We start from the raw sequence: 18,383 nt of genomic DNA, 5'->3' as shown, positions 1-18,383 counted from the left end.
AGATCACTCAAAAGTACCTCAATAATAGAAGCAAACTACAAGGTGTTATTACGGTGGGATATGGTGCCGGTCAGACTGGCCACCTTTCTACGTGGAGGTACCTCTAAGTTTTAGAGGATGTGGTCAGGATGGAACCACTTATCATGTATGGTGGACGTGCCCCAAGGTTAGAAGATTCTAGGTCAGGGTCTAAAATTTTATATATACCCATATAAACTTAACCAAAACTGCTAAACAAGCACATCTGGGTGACAGGGTGATGGAAGCCTCTAATTCCCAAAGGCGGTTACTCACATTCATATTTATTTCAGTGAAAATAAAGATTGCCAGGAATTGGAGGTCCACCGCCCTATCATTTGGTCAGCTAAAAAGTAAAATGTTGTGGCTAATGTTGAATGAAAGGTTGACAGCGCTGGTTCAGGATAAAATGAGGTTGTTCCACAAAGTCTGGGATCCGTCGCTGGATTATCTAGCCAATGATCCCAGAACACTTGCTACATAGGTACTGACATACACAATGGACATCAGGGAGCAGGACCACAGCTCCTCCATATCCCCCCTCCCCCAACCCCCCTCTTAACCCTATTTCACCCTCCTAACTCTTCTGTTATTTTTTTGTGTTTTTTTCTTTAAGTTCTCATGCTTAAGTAAAGTACTAGTATAAGGCAGAATCATAGGTTACACGGGCTCAAATTCCCCATTAGCAGGATGGGGGTGGGCTCTTCCCTGTGAGGGGGGGGGGGCACCAGGCAAGCTGAGAACATATAGAGGCTAAGGTGCCCCTATCCTAGGAGTCATATATACAGATTATTTTGTTATAATAACTAGATGGCACACCTCCCAAAGACTCAATAAAGCACACAGTCAAGGCAGGTGCATTTTTTGTGATAATGTTTAAGAGACCAAAATATGATTCCCTTGTGGCTATACATGCTGTACAAAATGCATGAAGATTATATTGTTCTGTACTGAAAATCTTTAATAAACACCACTGAAACATAAAGCAGAAAAAATGAGCACTGCAATTTGTTGTGTATGGGACTGCATAGACAAAGACAGGTCCACAGCTAAAAGTGCCTTCAGTGAGAATGTTAGTGTAGCACTAACCCCCGAAGGAGCTGCTGGTTATTTTTGGGCTTACCGTTACCTTCAGTTCTCCTTGTGACACGTCTAGGGGATGTCCCATGGTAGATGACCCAGTAACTTGAGACTGACAATAGATCCACTTGAATGGATTTTATTTGCAAAACTCAAACCATTGAACAGTCTTTCAACTTGGGATCAGAGGGTTGGAAAAGGTAGTTCAGGTACTCTCAACGTCAAAGTGCAGAAAACTTTAAAGAACTTTCTTACTTTGACTGCATCCAGAGAATAGCCATTTGCAGCTGGATGAACACTCAGGTTGGACAGTCCCTCTCTCACAAGGCCTAGCAGCCAGCAAGGTGCTTACTCAGGAACAAAGCCTTTGCCACAGACGTTGTTGCAGAACACGTAGGGAAACTAAGCTGTAGAACACTTGTAGGATACCTGGATCTCTCAGCCTGCTTGGCGATATCCACAAGACCGGATTCTTTCCGTAACTTCAGCAATTCCAGGCTCTTGTTAACCAGTTCCCGACCAGCGCACGCCGATGTACATCAGCAGAATGGGAGGGGCAGGCAAATGGGTGTACCTGTACATCCCTTTAAATTTGCCGCCCTGCCATCGGGAGCGTGCTGCCGGCGGCACGCTCCCGTGCTGGTCGGGGGCCCCCGTGAGTCCGGTCGCGGGGTCCCGCGGACTCGATCGCCGCGGGCATACGCGTGATCGTCTCATGGGGCGGCCGAATGAAGAAATGCCGTTGTAAACAGCATTTCTCCATTTTGCCTAGCAACTAGTGACGCTGATCTCTGCTCCATGTGATTGGAGCAGAGATCAGTGTTCACTAAATGAAAGCCCAGCGCCCAACAGTTAGTAACACACCCCTAGGAACACTTAACCCCTACACTGCCACCCACTGGTTAACCCCTTCACTGCCAGTGTCATTTACACAGGAATCACTGCATTTATATAGCAGTGATTGCGGTATAAATGACAATGGTCCCAAAAATGTGTCAAAAATGTCCGATGTGTCCGCCATAATGCCGCAGTCACAATAAAAATCGCTAATCGCCGCCATTACTATTAAAAAAAAAAATTATTAATAAAAATGCCATAAAACTATCCCCTATTTTGTAAACACTATAACTTTTGCGCAAACCAATCAATAATCGCTTATTGTGATTTTTTTTACCAAAAATATGTAGAAGAATACGTATCGGCCTAAGCTGAGGGAAAAAAAATTTTAAATATATTTTTGGGGGATATTTATTACAACAAAAAGTAAAAAATAATGCGTTCAGAATCCTCCTTTAGTTTCCTTGCCTTGGGCTAGCCAGCTCCGAGGCATCAAAGTCGGGTGGATCCTCACCCCAGGCCATAGCCTTCCTGAGGGCTGGTCAGGAGGACCAGGACCAAATAGGCAGCACATCATACTGGACCGGAACCCCGAACCACGTGATGTCTGTATCTTAAATACCCTCTCCCAGAGGGCACAGCGAGATGGCCACTCCCACTGACCTGTGAGAGAGTAACTTAAGCGCCTGACCAGACCATAGTTCCACGCCCGCCACAAGAGACACTGCACCCTGTGGCTAGGCTGAACATCTCACAGCCCAGTCAGATTGACACAGAGGTCCAACTTAGGCAAATAGACCCAAACCAAACTGTAGTTTGAATAAAGTTTAACTATGAAAAAATGCATAGCGTGTGCTCTTCAGGAGCCCACCGCTACATTAGCATCAGAACTGGATTAATCACATGGTTGGCCAGGTGCTTGTGTATTGTTTACCCAGGGTAGAGATGGCACCAGTATGCAGTATGGGAAGAAGGCAAACTGGCAGAGGAAATATGATGCTATGGACAATGTTCTGATGGGTAACCTTGGGTTCTGCCATTCCTGTGGATGTTACTTGATACATACCACCTATCTAAACATTGTTGCTGACCCAGTACATCCCTTCATGCAAATGGTATTCCTTGATGGCAGTAGGCTCTTTCAAGAGAATAATGCTTCTTGCCATACTGCAAAACTGATTCTAGAATGGTTTGAGGAACATAACAACGTGTTTAAGGTACATAACAACATGTTTGAGGTGTTGACTTGGCCTCCAAGTTCTCCAGAGCTCAATCCAATTGAGTATCTGTGGGATGTGCTGGAAAAATATGTCTGATCCATGGATACACCACCACTCAACTTACTTAAAGAATCTGCTACTGATGGCTTGGTGCCAGATGTCTAGTGGCATCAATGCCTTAAACAAGTCAGTGCTGTTTTGACAGCAAATTGAGGACCTGCTGTAGGTGAGCACATTTTCAGGCACAATTATCAGTCCAGTAATGTAGTGACAAACAGTGCAGTGTTTATTGATGCTGTTTACAAGTCCATATACAGGTGCTGTAAAGTGTTTTACAAAATAAACAAGGCAAAAACTGAAAAAAAAATCCTAAAGCCAGGTACACACTATCACCATGGAGTAGAATGAAAAAAAAATACTTGTCTGCTTCGGTCAGAGCCGCTGTACTAACCATGCGAGGTTAATTAATTACCGGAGCCACATCTCTGTCCAGCGATGTTCACAAGTCTATCGGCCATCCAGGACTCTCCCTCCTGATTGGCTGCCGTGGCTGTTAATCAAACTCAGCCAAATGGCAGCTCCATGTCTGAATGGAAACAAGGAGCTGCAGCTCAGCTTGGGTGCTCCCAAAGCAAGCTACTTGCTGTGGGAGCACTCGACAGGTGGGAGGGGCCATGAGAGCCAAAGAGGAGGATCCAGGCAGGCCTTTTTGAAAAACACTACACAGACCAGGTAAGTATAATATGTTTATTCTTTTTTTTTTTTTTTTTAGAGACTTGATGGTAAATGCACCAACTAGAAACAAAGCGTTACTAGACCTACTGATTACCAACAATACAGACCTGATCACGGATATGGAAATACGTGAAGGAAAACAAAGACTGAATTTCAAAAGAGCCAACTTCCCTAAACTATGATCCTTGCTGGAAGATAATAATTGGGATAAAATCTTAGGAACAAATAACATGGAGGAAAAATGAGTATGCTTTAGGAGCATATTAAATAAGGGCATTAGCCAGTGCATCACTATGGGAAATACATATAAAAGTGCTAATTAAAAGTCCTGGTTGGCTTAACTTCAACATAAAAATGCATATAAAAACAAAGTAGAAGGCCTTCAAAAAATACAAGGCTGAGGGATCATCATCAGCATTCCAACTTTGGAGAATGCAACAAGAAATGTAAGGGTGCGATCAGGGCGGCTAAGATAAAACATGAAAGGCACATAGCAGAGGAGAGTAAAAAAAAAATGGGGGGGCGTGGTTTGCCTTGAGAAAAGATGGCTGCTTAGAGCCTGGGCTCTGTCTCACCACAGCCTGAAACAGACTACCAACAGGGATTATCTCTGAAATTCTGCTGTTGCGGAAGCTCGGCATCTAGATCCAAATCCCCGAGAGACTTCAGATCCCGCACTAGCCAAACAATCCCAGAACTAATCAGGAGCCAGGGATCTAATATGGCCGCTCAGTGTCCCACCCAGAGCCACATCGGGATAACTCTTACCCCTACAGATCAACATCCTACGCCTGTGGAGAACTGCCCGACCACCCACCAACAACCAAGCCTACAAGACCTCCGGGTGGTAGCAGCTGACATTAAGGACACCTTGTCTGCAGCTTTTGCTGATCTCCGACATGAAATTCACGCTATTGCAGGAAGAGTACAATCAGTGGAGATCACGGCGGCACAGCAGAAAACGGCTATACAGAAAGTCCACCACAAGCTAGATTTGCATACTCTAGAACTCCGGGACCTCCAGTACCACATCGAAGATATCGATAATAGGGGCGACACAACCTGCGGGCAAGAGGTCTCTCTGAGGCCGTTGAGCAAGACCGGATTTTCCCTGCCGTCACCACCTTGTTTAACCACCTGCTAGATCAACCCCGCCAGATGCCTATAGCAATGGAGCGCATACACAGGGAACACCGTCCAGGTGGCAAAGACTCTGACCCGCCGAGGGACATCATTTGTTACAGCAATGATTATGCTACCAAAGAAGAAATTCTTAAGAAAGCCTGCGAGAAAACCTAGAATTTGAGGGCCACACTATACATATATACCAAGATCTGTCAGCAGTAACTCTCAGGCACCGAAAAGATCTGCGTCCCCTGCTGGAACTTCTGCGGAACAAGGATATTCGCTACTGCTGGAAATTCCCATTCACCCTCCAAGCTTCCCGCCAAGGCTGTACAGCTACACTGAGAGTCCCGGAAGAACTGGATGCGTTTTGCCGAACCCTAGATATTCCATACGTAGAAGTTCCGAACTGGTACGCAGAGTTTGAAACCTCTGCTTCCAGCCACAGACTTCCTACCGAGGAACAGATGGAGACTCAAGACGTGAGATTTCAGAGACACAGGTCACTGTCAACTACTAGACCCAGTGCTGCATCACGGCTCAGACACCCGCCTCCAAGCCCAACAGCGGCACCTCTACCATGAAGAGCACGCAGAGAACGCTAATACTACTCCAGTAATCAAAGCCCATACAGCTTAAGATGGGATAGACTGACCTGCACCTCCTTCAGACTTCTTCAGTGCTCTCCCTTATGCCTTTAAGTGTCCGGATTAGGCTCACAATCCTGCTCACAATCCTGATTTGAACTTAGTTTGGGCATCGCCCCGGAAAATAACCAAGTGACTACATATTTGCGTGTACCTCTAAAAGTTTCACCTCCCCATGCTAGCCCGCCCTCACAAAACCAGGACACCACAACAAAGATCCTCTGCTGTGGGACTCCGTCATCCGTAGCCCAACACAACCAGAAGAATCAGCTCGCTCTTCCTCTCTAATACTCAATGCCACCATGGAACAACATTATCAATAACCAGACCAATGACACCGCTCTTACAACTAACAACAAGGCCTGAAGAATGCCCAGGAAAAATCCAAGCCTACTTACCACCAGCTCGTAGGCAACCAAATTGACCTGTCTAACAGTACGTTAAAAACAGGGGTTTAGTCCAAACGCATTTGCAAACGCATGCGTAAGCCACAGAGCCTCGTCAAGGCACCCTTGTATCTGTGGTCCTAACACTAAAGTATGAGTGTCCCCACAGTGGAGGCACATGCATTCTAATGGATAGATGAGTTCAGGTGTACTGAAGGGGAGCCCACCCCTTCTTAAAGGTACATGCAGCACACCAAACACCCAGCATGTAGCACAATGGCTGCAAAGGTTGACACCGCTCTTACCACAGTAGAGATCCTGGACGATTTTCCACCTCACCAGAGACCATCCCGAAAGGTACAACCTGTCACCCGTCTCCTACTCAGCATTTCCTACATGCTTCACGCCGGCGTGTCTCCAACTCAGGAGATGTGATATACCAGCTACCTAAGATGAACTCTGCAGAGACTAGTCAGACACCTCGGATCAGCTCCCTCTAGAGACACCATAATCTACGCCGCAGGAAAGACCTAGACCTGAGGTGTCTGATATCCACACGACACCACTGTTAATTCATCTACTAACTATGGACACTTCTTTGGGTAGGCTGGTTTGGTGCCCTTTGCCCCCCCTTTACCCCTTCCCTTCCACTTCCCCCCTTCACCCCCCCCTTTTTTATTGTTCCTTCTCTTTCCCCTCCTTCCCTCCATATCTCCCCCTTCCTCTCCCCCATCCCTCTCTCTCCCCCACCCCGCTTCCATCTCCCCAGCTCTCCCCATACCCCTCTCCACCCATCCCCCTCTCTCCCCCTACACCTCTCTCCCTTCCCCATCCCCCCTTCCTCTCCCCTCTTCCCCCCCCTCTCTCTCCCCCTATTTTTCTTTCCTCACTCAAGGTTTTACAGGCACATCTATCCCACTCATATGTAGTTGTAATCCTGTTGATACTGATTAAACTCGTGCCGTAAAGCCCTCTATCCTCTATAGGAGGGGGACTACCTAGTGGGCATATGTTATAAGTTCTTAGCTCAGTTGTGAGCTTCCTTCAATTCTGTTACACAGTTTTACCTGTATTTCCAAGGCTAACCTTACATGCTAGATCCCCCTTCAGGAAGCTCTAGCTCCCTTGATAGATGTGACCCACACGAGACGATACATCCCAATAAAGCCTGACATATTATACATACCTCATGATTCCCCACCTCTTTGACCTTTTACCCCAGCTCAACCATGATTTAATACAATCAGACTACTGGTGAGAGAGACCCGAGAACAGTCAAACCAACCCCTACACAGTGGGCACAGATCGCCACAACTTTCTCAACTATTACAAACGCCACTGACTGGCACACATAATATTGTGGCTCCCTAATACCTAGACAGGTGAACGGGACCCTCCCACAGCCGGAATACCTACCATCTAATACCCCCCCCCCCCCCATCACCACATACCACACACAACAATTCCATACCATACGCTCAGAATCCACTCATTTCCTTTATAGTTCTCCCCACCACAACCCCTCAAACCCCCTCCCCAGAAAACGTATGCATCTTATGGCGAAAAGCATAAAAATGTGTTCCCCACACACTCCTGCAATTAAACTCGCAGTCAAAATCATCTCGCTTAAAGAGGCCTTAATATTCCAGAAAAAACATTCTCAGCTTCTTCTTACTATGCAACGGAATAAAGCGGATATAGTTTTCTTGCAGGAAACCCATTTCCGATCGAATTCCATACCGAAACTACACAATCACCACTTCCCCACAGTATACCACGCAACTACCTGCTCGGCCAAGTCGAAAGGCGTTTCCATACTACTAACAAAGAACTGCCCCTTCCAGCTTACAGATAAGCTCTCAGACGACGAAGGCAGATACCTCTTCTTAAAAGACTCATACGCAGGCAGAAAAATTATTCTTGCAAATATTTACGCTCCCAACACCCGCCAGGTACCATTCTTTTGTGACATTTCCGACACACTGATTTCCTTGATTCTGGGGGGGGATTTCAACATCACGCTTAACTCAATCCAAAACACCTCCAACGGCAACTCCTCCATCCCGTACGTGGCCCTTTGGAAAATTAAGACTTGCCTCAAAAACCTACTACTTCACGACACCTGGCGCACCCTTAATCCCAATGGCAAAGATTACACCTTCTTCTCCACACCACACAACCGATACTCAAGAATAGATTTTCTATTCCTACCAAAAAATGATTTGCCTATGCTCCAGTACGCGTCCATAGACCCCATGATCCTTCCGATCATCACCCTATCACTTTTACACTATCGCTCCCAGACAAGATACCTCGCCCACAAACATGGAGGCTAGATCCCTTTTTACTTACCGACCCCTCGATAGCCACAGGGGTTAAAAACCATCTCAAATTTTTCTTCTCTGAAAACAAACCCACCGATACATCCCCCCTCACCAATTGGGAAACCCTCAAATGCATCATTCGCGGTATTCTCATTGCGGTGGCGGCCAAACGAAACCGAGATGGACGAAAACGATAAAATGAACTTTATTGAACGGATCCAAAAACTAGAAACCGCGCACAAACGCACCCAAGCCGTAGGTACTATGAACACTCTAATACATGCCAGAACAGAATTATTAGACCTATTAGGCAAACAAATTCAAAGCAAATACATCCTCTACAAAAAAATGTTTTATGAATATGGTAATAAAGCCAGTAGAACACTAGCAAGGGCCTTGCAAGTAAAGAAAGCCAAGACAACCATATACTCCATCACCGACACATCTGGACAAAAACTACATAGGACCCCAGATATAGCCAATCATTTTGTAAAATATTTTATCCAACTATATAATCTCCCCCAGATGGACCCTTCAACGGACAGCACCACAAGAAAGCAACTGATCAGAGACTTTTTATGGCAGTACAGCCCAAATCCTATACCAGAAACCACCGCACAGAAACTAGATACCCCTGTCTGAGTTAGACGAGATAGACCTATCTTTGAAACAATAAAAAAACGGTAAAAGCCCTGGTCCGGATGGTCTAATCGTGGGATATTATAAAACATATGCAGACATACTCACCCCACACTTCATGTCCGCTTTCAACTCATTTGCAACGCCCATAGAGCCCCCACAAGACCTTCTAAATGCCCACATAGTGGTGATCCCGAAACCAGGTAAGGACCCTTCCGTAGTCACTAATTATTGGCCCATTTCACTTCTCAATGTCAACCTTAAATGATACGCAAAAACACTAGCAAACCGGCTACTCCCTCTCTTTCCCCAGCTAATCGATCTTGATCACGTGGGCTTTGTCCCAGGTAGGGAAGCGAGAGAGAATACTCTCAAAGCCCTCAACATACACCATTTGCTTTCATCCACTCATAATCAAGGATTCCTACTATCGCTCGATGCGGAGAAGGCATTCGTCACAGTGGCCTGGAACTACATGACTGAAACCCTAAAAACCATTGGGTTACCCATCACAATGCTAACTTCATATAAGCACTCTACTTTAACCCTACTGCAAAAGTCAGGGTAAATTGCCATCTCGACTGGGACACGCCAGGGCTGCCCCCTATCTTCCTTAATATTTATTCTCACCTTGGAACCACTACTAAGATGCATTAGCGCTAACCCTGATATCAAGGGAATAGACATTAAACATTGTACCTACAAATTAGCTGCTTTTGCAGATGATATTCTTCTCTTTCTATCAGAACCACTCACGATGATCCCCAACCTACTCAAAGACTTTAACACTTTTAAGGCCATGACCAACTTTAAAATTAACTTTTCGAAATCTAATGCCCTAAACATATCATTACCCCCGCACACATGCACCCTGTGCCAAACTAACTTCCCGTTTCGATGGAATAGCCGATCAATTACCTACCTAGGAATCCAACTCCCCACTTCCTTATCTGACTTGTATTCTCTGAACTATACACCGCTATTAAAAAAACATTATCGAAGACCTGAAGAAGTGGTCCCCTGGACTCTTCTCCTGGTTCGGCAGAGCTGCGATCATTAAAATGAATATTCTACCCAGATTACTATATATCTTCCAAACAATCCCAATTAAAATCCCACCTGTCTTTTTCTCAACTTACCGGAAAGCTTGCACTCAGTTTATTTGGAACAAACTACGCCCAAGGTTAGGATTCCAGCGATTAACTGCCCCCAAACTCAAGGGGGGCATAGGCCTCCCCGATATATGTAAATATCAACGAGCTTGTCAACTTATTAGAATTATTGATTGGAACATACATTCAAAACAAAAAGATTGGGTCCACTTAGAACATTCCCTATGATCACTACCTCCTGCTCTCCTTCTGTGGATCAACCCTTGCCACATTCCCCTGGAATGCAAACTCTACCCACTTATCAATCCGACACTACACTCCTTCCAAAACGCATGTGATAAACATAAAATCTCTTCCACTAACGGACCAATGACTCAGATTGAATCCAGACTTTGCACCTTGTACACACCCCTCCTTCCTGACGGATGGATGGCCACACCCAACAGTTAAAGCAGAACGTTTCTTCGAAAATGACCGCCTTCTCTCCCAATCCGAACTAGCCTCTAAAATGGCAAAGGATTAATTTCCCTTCTGGACATATCTTCAAATACGACACTTTTTCAATAATCTTAAACCCAGACCTAATTGGTCTAGATGCAACACCACATGCAAAACCCTATGCTCAAGCGAAGAACCTCAACAACACCTAACATCATCAACATATACCTTATTCTTCTCAGAGCCAACACCATCACGACACTGGACCAACCAAAAATGGGAACAAGAAATACAAATCCAGTTCACAGATTCTGACTGGGAAAATATATACAGATACGTCCACAAGGGAACGGTAAACGTAAAAGTTCAGGAAAATACCTTTAAATTAACCTCTAGATGGTATAGGACACCACTCATGCTACACCACATTAATCCTTCACTTCCCCAGAACTGTTGGAGATGCAACAGTGAAATCGGCTCGTTACTACATATTTGGTAGACCTGCCCAAAGATCCAACCTTTCTGGACAGAAACTGACAGACTTATCACACAGATAACTACTCATCCCCTAGAGTTTTCACCGGCTCAATTCCTGCTTCACCACTCTACCACCTCATCCACTCCTACCACCAATCCCTGGCCATACACATGGTCAACGCGGCAAAAATGTGCATTCCACTTAAATGGTGACCCGCCAACCACAACAGAATGGTTTAACCGTATACTGAAAACAATGACAATGGAAGACGTAATACACCAAGCAAAGGATATTCCCGCTAAGTTCACCAAAACTTGGTCGTGTTGGTTACACTTCATGACCACTGATGAGTATAAAAAACACATGATCGGTTAAGAAAAAGTGAGATGACGCAAAAGCAAAGAAACGTCAAACAGGGTTTGAATTCCCAGTCCATCACCCCCCCCCCCCCTTCCCTATATGAATAAACCCCACCCAAACCCCCATGCAAAGACACAAGACCAAACGACCTCTTCCATGAACTGAAACGACGACCATAACCATTACCTCAGTACACACACACATCACCCTGCAAATAAATTTAAAGACCCCCTCTTCCCTCTCTATACTCCTTTTTACTTCTCGCCTGATGCCCATAGCTGATTCGGAATAACATGATTAAACTAACCTCCAAACCAATGGGTTTACATCAGAACAATATTTGGTTACCTTACCCTATCCAAAAATAGACATGCCCTGACCTTACACGATTGATTCCATGTATGATATGCAACATGTAACCATTAGCCCCTTGTTAAACAATATTTGTAATACTGTTAAGATAACAGCTGCGTCCGCACGTTTGTGTTAGTAAATGTCTGTTTATGCTTTTTTAAACACTCTCATTAAATGTCAATAAAAATTTATTAAAAAAAAAAAATCCCAAGAAATTATTTAAGTATGTAAACAGTAAAAAAGGGAGGACAGACCATATTGGCCCCATAAAGAACGAAGAAGGACATCTGGTTACAAAGGATGGGGAGATGGCAAAGGTATTGAATTTATTCTTCTCAGTCTTCACGAGGGAATCAGGAGGCTTCAGTAACCAAAAACTGCAATGTTTATCCTCATGGCATGTCACAGGAAGCACCCTCATTGTGAACAGAGGACAGAAATATAAATAGACTTTAAAAACTAAACATTATTAAGTCACTGGGACCAGATGGCTTGCACCCAAGTGTCCTTAAGGAACTCAGTCAAGTAATTGCCATTATTAAGGTAAACCATTGTTCTTAATTTTTATGAACAGTCTACTGACTTTAATAGTACTAGCTGATTGGAGAAAAACCAATGTAGCACCAATATTTAAAAAGGGGCCAAGATGCATCCATGGAAATTTCAGACCAGTTAGTCTAACATCAATTGTGTGCAAACTCTTGAAGGGGATGATAAGGGACTATATACAATATTTTAGTAATGACAACAGTATCATTAACAGTAATCGGCATGGATTCATGAAGAATCGTTCTTGCCAAACCAATCTATTAACCTTCTATGAGGAGGTGAGTTGCCATCTAGAGAAAGGGAGGTGTATCTAGATTTTGCAAAAGCATTTGATACAGTTCCCAATAAACATTTACTGTACAAATTAAGGTCCTTTGGCATGGACCATAAGGTGAGTACATGGATTGAAAACTGGCTACAGGGGCGAGTTCAGAGGGTAGTGATAAATGGGAGTACTCGGAATGGTCCGTGTGGAAAGTGGGGTCCCCCAGGGTTCTGTCCTGGGACCAATGCTATTTAATTTATTCATACACGGCCTGAAAGATGGGATGAACAGCTCAATCTCGGTATTTGCGGATGATACTAGGCTAAGCAGGGCAATAACTTCTCTGCAGGATGTGGAAACGTTGCAAGAAGATCTGAACAAATGAATGGGGTGGGCAACTACATGGCAAATGAGGTTTCATGTAGAAAAATGTAAAATAATGCATTTGGGTGGCAAAAATATGAATGCAATCTACTCACTGGGGGGAGAACCTCTGGGGGAATCTAGGATGGAAAATAACCTGGGGGTCCTAGTAGATGACAGGCTCAGCAATGGCATGCAATGCCAAGCTGCTGCAAGCAAAGGGGTTAACTCTACATGACTCTGGTCTTGCTGCACCTGGAGTATGCTGTCCATTTCTGGGCACCAGTCCTCAGGAAGGATGTGCTGGAACTGGAGAGAGTCCAGAGAAGGGCAACACAACTAATATAGGGACTGGAGGACCTTAGTTATTAGGAAAGGTTATGAGGACTGAACTTATTCTCTCTGGAGAAGAGACACTTGAGAGGGTATATGATTTCAATGTACAAATACTGTACTGGTGACCTCACAATAGGGATATTTTTTTTTCCACGAAAGGGAATTTAATAAGACATGTGGCCATTCACTAAGAAACATGGTTTAACCTTAAACTGCGTAGAGGGTTCTTTACTGTAAGAGCAGTTAGGATGCGGAATTCTCTTTCACAGTCAGTGGTTTCAGCAGGGAGCATTGATAATTTCAAAATCTATTAGACCACAACATACAGGGATATACAATATAATAGGTTGGACTTTTTTTCTTTTTTAACCTTGCCTACTATGTAACTTTACAACCACTTTAACACCAAGCAACTTCTCTTGCAACAGAATCTTTTTATTTTTTATTTCGTATGTCTACTGTTATAAATTTCAATCTGAAACTGCACCTTGGGCATAATAACTGTGTGTGTATGTGTGTATGTATATATATATATATATATATATATATATATATATATATATATATATATATATATATAGATATATATATAGATATAGATATATATATAGATATAGATATAAATGGAAGGGTCTATGTCTCATATCTCATCATATTTATTTTACATTTTTTTGCAGAAAGGAAGTGGAGCCTTTATTAACACAATGAAGACCAGAGCTAATCCAGCTATGAAAACAGTCTATAAGTTTGTAAGTATCTCTATTCCAGTATAGGCAATATTTGCATGGTTACAAGGTCAGCAGTATTAAAAGGCAGATGAAGTACTGCCGAGCAGCATTATTAATCTCTTGATTGGACACTGTTGATTCCATTGATCCCATTAATAATTTAGCATACGCAAAGGTCTCTGCTGAAAAAAAAAATGCATCACATGTTGGTTCAAAATAAAGAGCTTGTAAATTCTTATTAATGTTTGGAAATTAATATGTTAATGAAATAAATTAGCTTGATGTTCAGTTTATTGGTGAACAGCATATTTTGTTTAACTTCGTTTTAATTTGTTTTCAAAAATTTTTACCAATTGAAAATAGAGCACATGCTCTCTTTTTCATTTAGCCCTTTTAAAACATACTTTTGAAAGCTAATTAAAAAATGTAGCAGTGATTCTCAACCAGGGTGCTGCAAAGAACTGCCCATCTAAGGCGGGTAGTTACAGGAAACATTCTTCACTGCCGGCTCAAGCCTTTTTTTTTTTACTTTGCTGCTGTTCTGCTACCATGTAAACTTTCATGTAACCTCCTCTGCGACAATATGCTGTGGAGGCTGCCTGCCCGTGTCCTGTCAAACAATGATGTAATTGGTTGCTAAGGACAGGTTCAGCGCCCACACAGCTTTCTGGGGCTACCACTCTGGCACTTTCTGGGACCCTGAGTTGCCAGCTCTTCTGTGTGTTTAGCTGAGGCCACAGTGCATGTGTGTAAGAGAAAGATATAGGAAGGATGCTGGTTGGCAGCTGCCTATGAGCTCATGAGAGCTGCTGGAAGTATGAAATTCAGTATTGTGTAACACAGAGTTTAGTAGTTTGTAAGGTAGAGTTCTCTACCTTACAAACTATGGATCTCTGAACTCTGCATTACAAAAAAGAGTAAAGAAAAAAGTCAGACTGTAAAGGCCAAACAAGGAGTCTTGAGATAAAATATCTAATTAGACTTGATCTATAAAAGGAAAGAAAACATCATAAAAACATTGATTATGGTGCTTGATTAATTAACTGTACATGGAACAATAATATTGCTCTTGCTTGATACATCCAATAAAGAGAAGTCCTCGTGTGTTAATGCATTTTGCCGAAGTTTAAACTTCAGTACAGTAACCCTCTAAAAAAATTATAATATATAAGATTCACAAACTGTATAAATGCACATTATCTTACAACAACATCACCTAATTTGCTGTGTGGGACATACCGCAGCATCACATACAGCACATATGGCTCCCTGGGTGGGTACCAGAGCAAATAGGGAGGGAAAGAGCAAGATTTCAGCAGAATACGGCAAAAATAACATGTCATGACAATCAACCATGTTATTGTTTCATGACACCAATAACAGGCATGTTCTAAAAATAAATAGCCAGCTTTCATGTTTTTTTTTTTTTTAAAGTCATCTCTGAGCAAATTTAAACCTCCCTCCCATCCCCGTTTTTGCTCACCTAAGTCCCTCTCTGGCCCAGCATTCCTGACTGGTCCCCTCTTCATGACATTATCAGTCTTCTGGAGTACGGGATGGCTTTACTGCTGGACAGCCAATGGAAAGTGTCCACATCACCCAATAAAGTACCCTCTCAGAAAAAGGACAGAACAGAAGACTCAAAACCTGGCTTATCACATGACAACAAAATTAGGTTAGTAAAGATTGTTTTTAGATTTAACATGCCAGTTAATTTGAGTGTCATAACAATAAAGAGTTGCACTCTTCTGGTCCCTGACTCCTTTGTCGAAGAAAAATTCAGGATGGAGAGCAATGGGAGATGATGATCTCCAGTTAACTGTGGTTTTTTTTGCTTTTAATTAAAGCGGTCCTCCACCCTAAAGTGGAAGTTCCGCTCATCTGATCCCTCCCCCCTCCGGTGCCACAATCGGCACCTTTCAGGGGGGAGGGGGGTGCAGTTACCTGGATAATCCAGGTATCTGCACCCACTTCCGGGACAAGACTGCCGCAGATGCCCCGCCCCCCGTTGTGTTCTTGGAAACACACAGTTCCCAGGACACAGCGGGGACCAGCAGAGATGCGCAGCGCGACTCGCGCATGCGCAGTAGGGAACTGCGCAGTGAAGCCGCAATGTTCCCGATTCCCTGACAGAGGATGGCGGCGGGGGCAGCAGAGAGACGAGCGATTGCTCGTCATCTGCCGCCGACATCGCTGGACCCTGGGACAGGTAAGTGTCAATTTATTAAAAGTCAGCAGCTGCAATATTTGTAGCTGCTGGCTTTTAATATTTTTTTTAAAGGTGCAGAACCACTTTAACTTAGAAGTGTTCAGCTCTGGGAACTGATAGGTGTATCAGTTAAACCTCTCTATGCAAATCTACATCATCTGGATACAGAGGGGCATCTGATTTTTTTAGATTCCTGATGTATCATCGATAGTATTTGTCATTTTAAATGGTAATAAAGAGCATTTACTTTTTTTCATTGAGCTTTAAAACTCAGCTTTATAAATATATGTATTATTTGTTTCATGGTCTTTTAAAATTTGAATTCCATGTTTCTGTTATACAGGCTAAAGATCATGCCAGGATGGGAATTAAAGAAGTGAAAAACCGCCTAAAACAGAAGGTATTGCTCCTTTTGCCATATAAAAACATGAGACATCCACCATGTTTATTCTATTAAGAACTTGTATAATATTTGTTCTAGGAAGATAACTTATTAAAGATATAGCTGACCCCAGTATTGTGTACACATCCCCCAGTACTAATAGATGGTGTATTAATTATCACATGTATAGGAATGCAATGCGTATATCAGCCTGAACGTCTTTTCTCTCTATGGTTTAAATGAATTATGAAAAAATAAAAATGCTTAGTATTATAAATACCAAAAACCAAAAAAAGCTGCAGCACCTAAAACACTTGAACACATGATGCAACAAAAAAATTAGTACACTTTAAGTAAAGTGAAAATCAATGTGCAAAGTAAGAAAATGAATACATTTAAAAAAAATCACCAAAGTTTATGCATAGCCATAATAAATGTGTGCAAAATTTCTAATATAGCAAAAAATATTGCATGCATAACCACCAAGAGTGTCCAAAACTTCATATACAACAATGAAAGATATTAATAATTTCACCAATGTCCGCAATGTACAATAAATAAATAACATTGAAAACAAAGTGTCCACAGTTCATGTACAATGTGCAAAATTGGCTCCCAAGTGGAAAAATCTGTGGTGAATGCACCTTTAACAATTAATAAAAATCTGCAGCAGCTAGTAAAATCCACAGATGACATGCGGATATCCAGATGGGAGAATAGTGCAAACACAGCAAACGGGCAAAGTACTCCAAATCACCGCCAGATTGAGTGACACTCTCCTTACCGAAGATTAAGATCCCACAAAGAGATCAGCAAGCACTCAAATCACCCTCTGGCAACTTTGACTACCACATCAATGGCTACAGGGCATACCTGGAGTGTGGCTCACAAGGAGATATAAATAAAAGAGAGACAGCTCCCATTGTTAAGTATCTGACAGTTGAAAACCATACCTTTTTATAAAAAATGAACTTAGAGAGAAATAAATTAAAAACAATATAAAATCCTAGTCCTGCAAAGCCAGGCCTTAGAGGGTGTAATGGCGTCACGTATCTGGCCCCACACAATATGTTTCTCCTACACAGGCATTGTCAGTGTGTCTTGAAATTGTTTCTTTTAGATTTGTAATAAAAATAAGTTATTAATCTTTACCTTTACATTTAAAGTCCTGCTCTTCATGTACTTCACTGTATAGTTTATATTCAAATTTAGGGATGGTGCCCATAGAAACGATGTATTTCTAAAGTGGTACAAACCCACCCTTTATGTAATTGTGCAGAATTCATTGTAAAGCAAACATTGAATAAGGAATGTTAAAGCTGAGCTTTAGACCTATAGCTTCATTGTTGGTACAGTTGAATAAAGACTCCAGTCCATCAAATTCCACCTCTGTAGGTGTATGTGTTTATGTCTCTACCCCTTCACATATCCCTGTATATTGTGTTCAGTAAGATGCTCATGTAAACGTTTTTTGAAATTAGTGACATTTCCTGCTGAAACCACCGATTGTGGAAGGGAGTGCCACATATTCTAAAAGTAAATAACCCTCTATGCCTTTTAAATTTAAACCACTTCTCATCCAACATCAAGTGGTCGTGTGTCTTTTTGAGTGACCTGAGACTGAATAGTTTCATCCTAATGTAAGATATGTGTATAGCATATCCACTCTTAAGCATCTCTTCTCCAGGGAGAATACGTTTAATGTCTGTAGTCATTCCTCATAACCGAAAACCTACAGTTCCCTTATTAGTGTGGTACCACGTTAGCTTTTCGCCAATCCGCAGGTGCCATTCCAGTC

The 18,383-nt window shown here is 42.7% G+C and overlaps 1 protein-coding gene across 4 annotated transcripts in view; it reads left to right on the top strand.

Moving 5' to 3' along the window:
* DENND1A (DENN domain containing 1A) overlaps positions 1-18,383 on the top strand; it is a 1,535,852-nt gene that overhangs the window by 1,244,952 nt on the left and 272,517 nt on the right. For all 4 annotated transcript variants that reach the window (XM_077478826.1, XM_077478827.1, XM_077478824.1 and 1 more), the window contains exons 17-18: positions 13,944-14,015; positions 16,547-16,603. In XM_077478826.1, the coding sequence (XP_077334952.1) occupies positions 13,944-14,015; positions 16,547-16,603 (129 nt within the window). The remainder of the gene's footprint in view (positions 1-13,943; positions 14,016-16,546; positions 16,604-18,383) is intronic.

Source organism: Lithobates pipiens, unplaced genomic scaffold (genome assembly GCF_037356315.1).
Source record: "Lithobates pipiens isolate NorthernLeopardFrog02 unplaced genomic scaffold, aLitPip1_a1.2 Scaffold_1, whole genome shotgun sequence".
NCBI lineage: Eukaryota > Metazoa > Chordata > Amphibia > Anura > Ranidae > Lithobates > Lithobates pipiens.
Note: the sequence above shows the minus strand (reverse complement) of the source record. Positions and strands in the feature narration are given on the sequence as shown.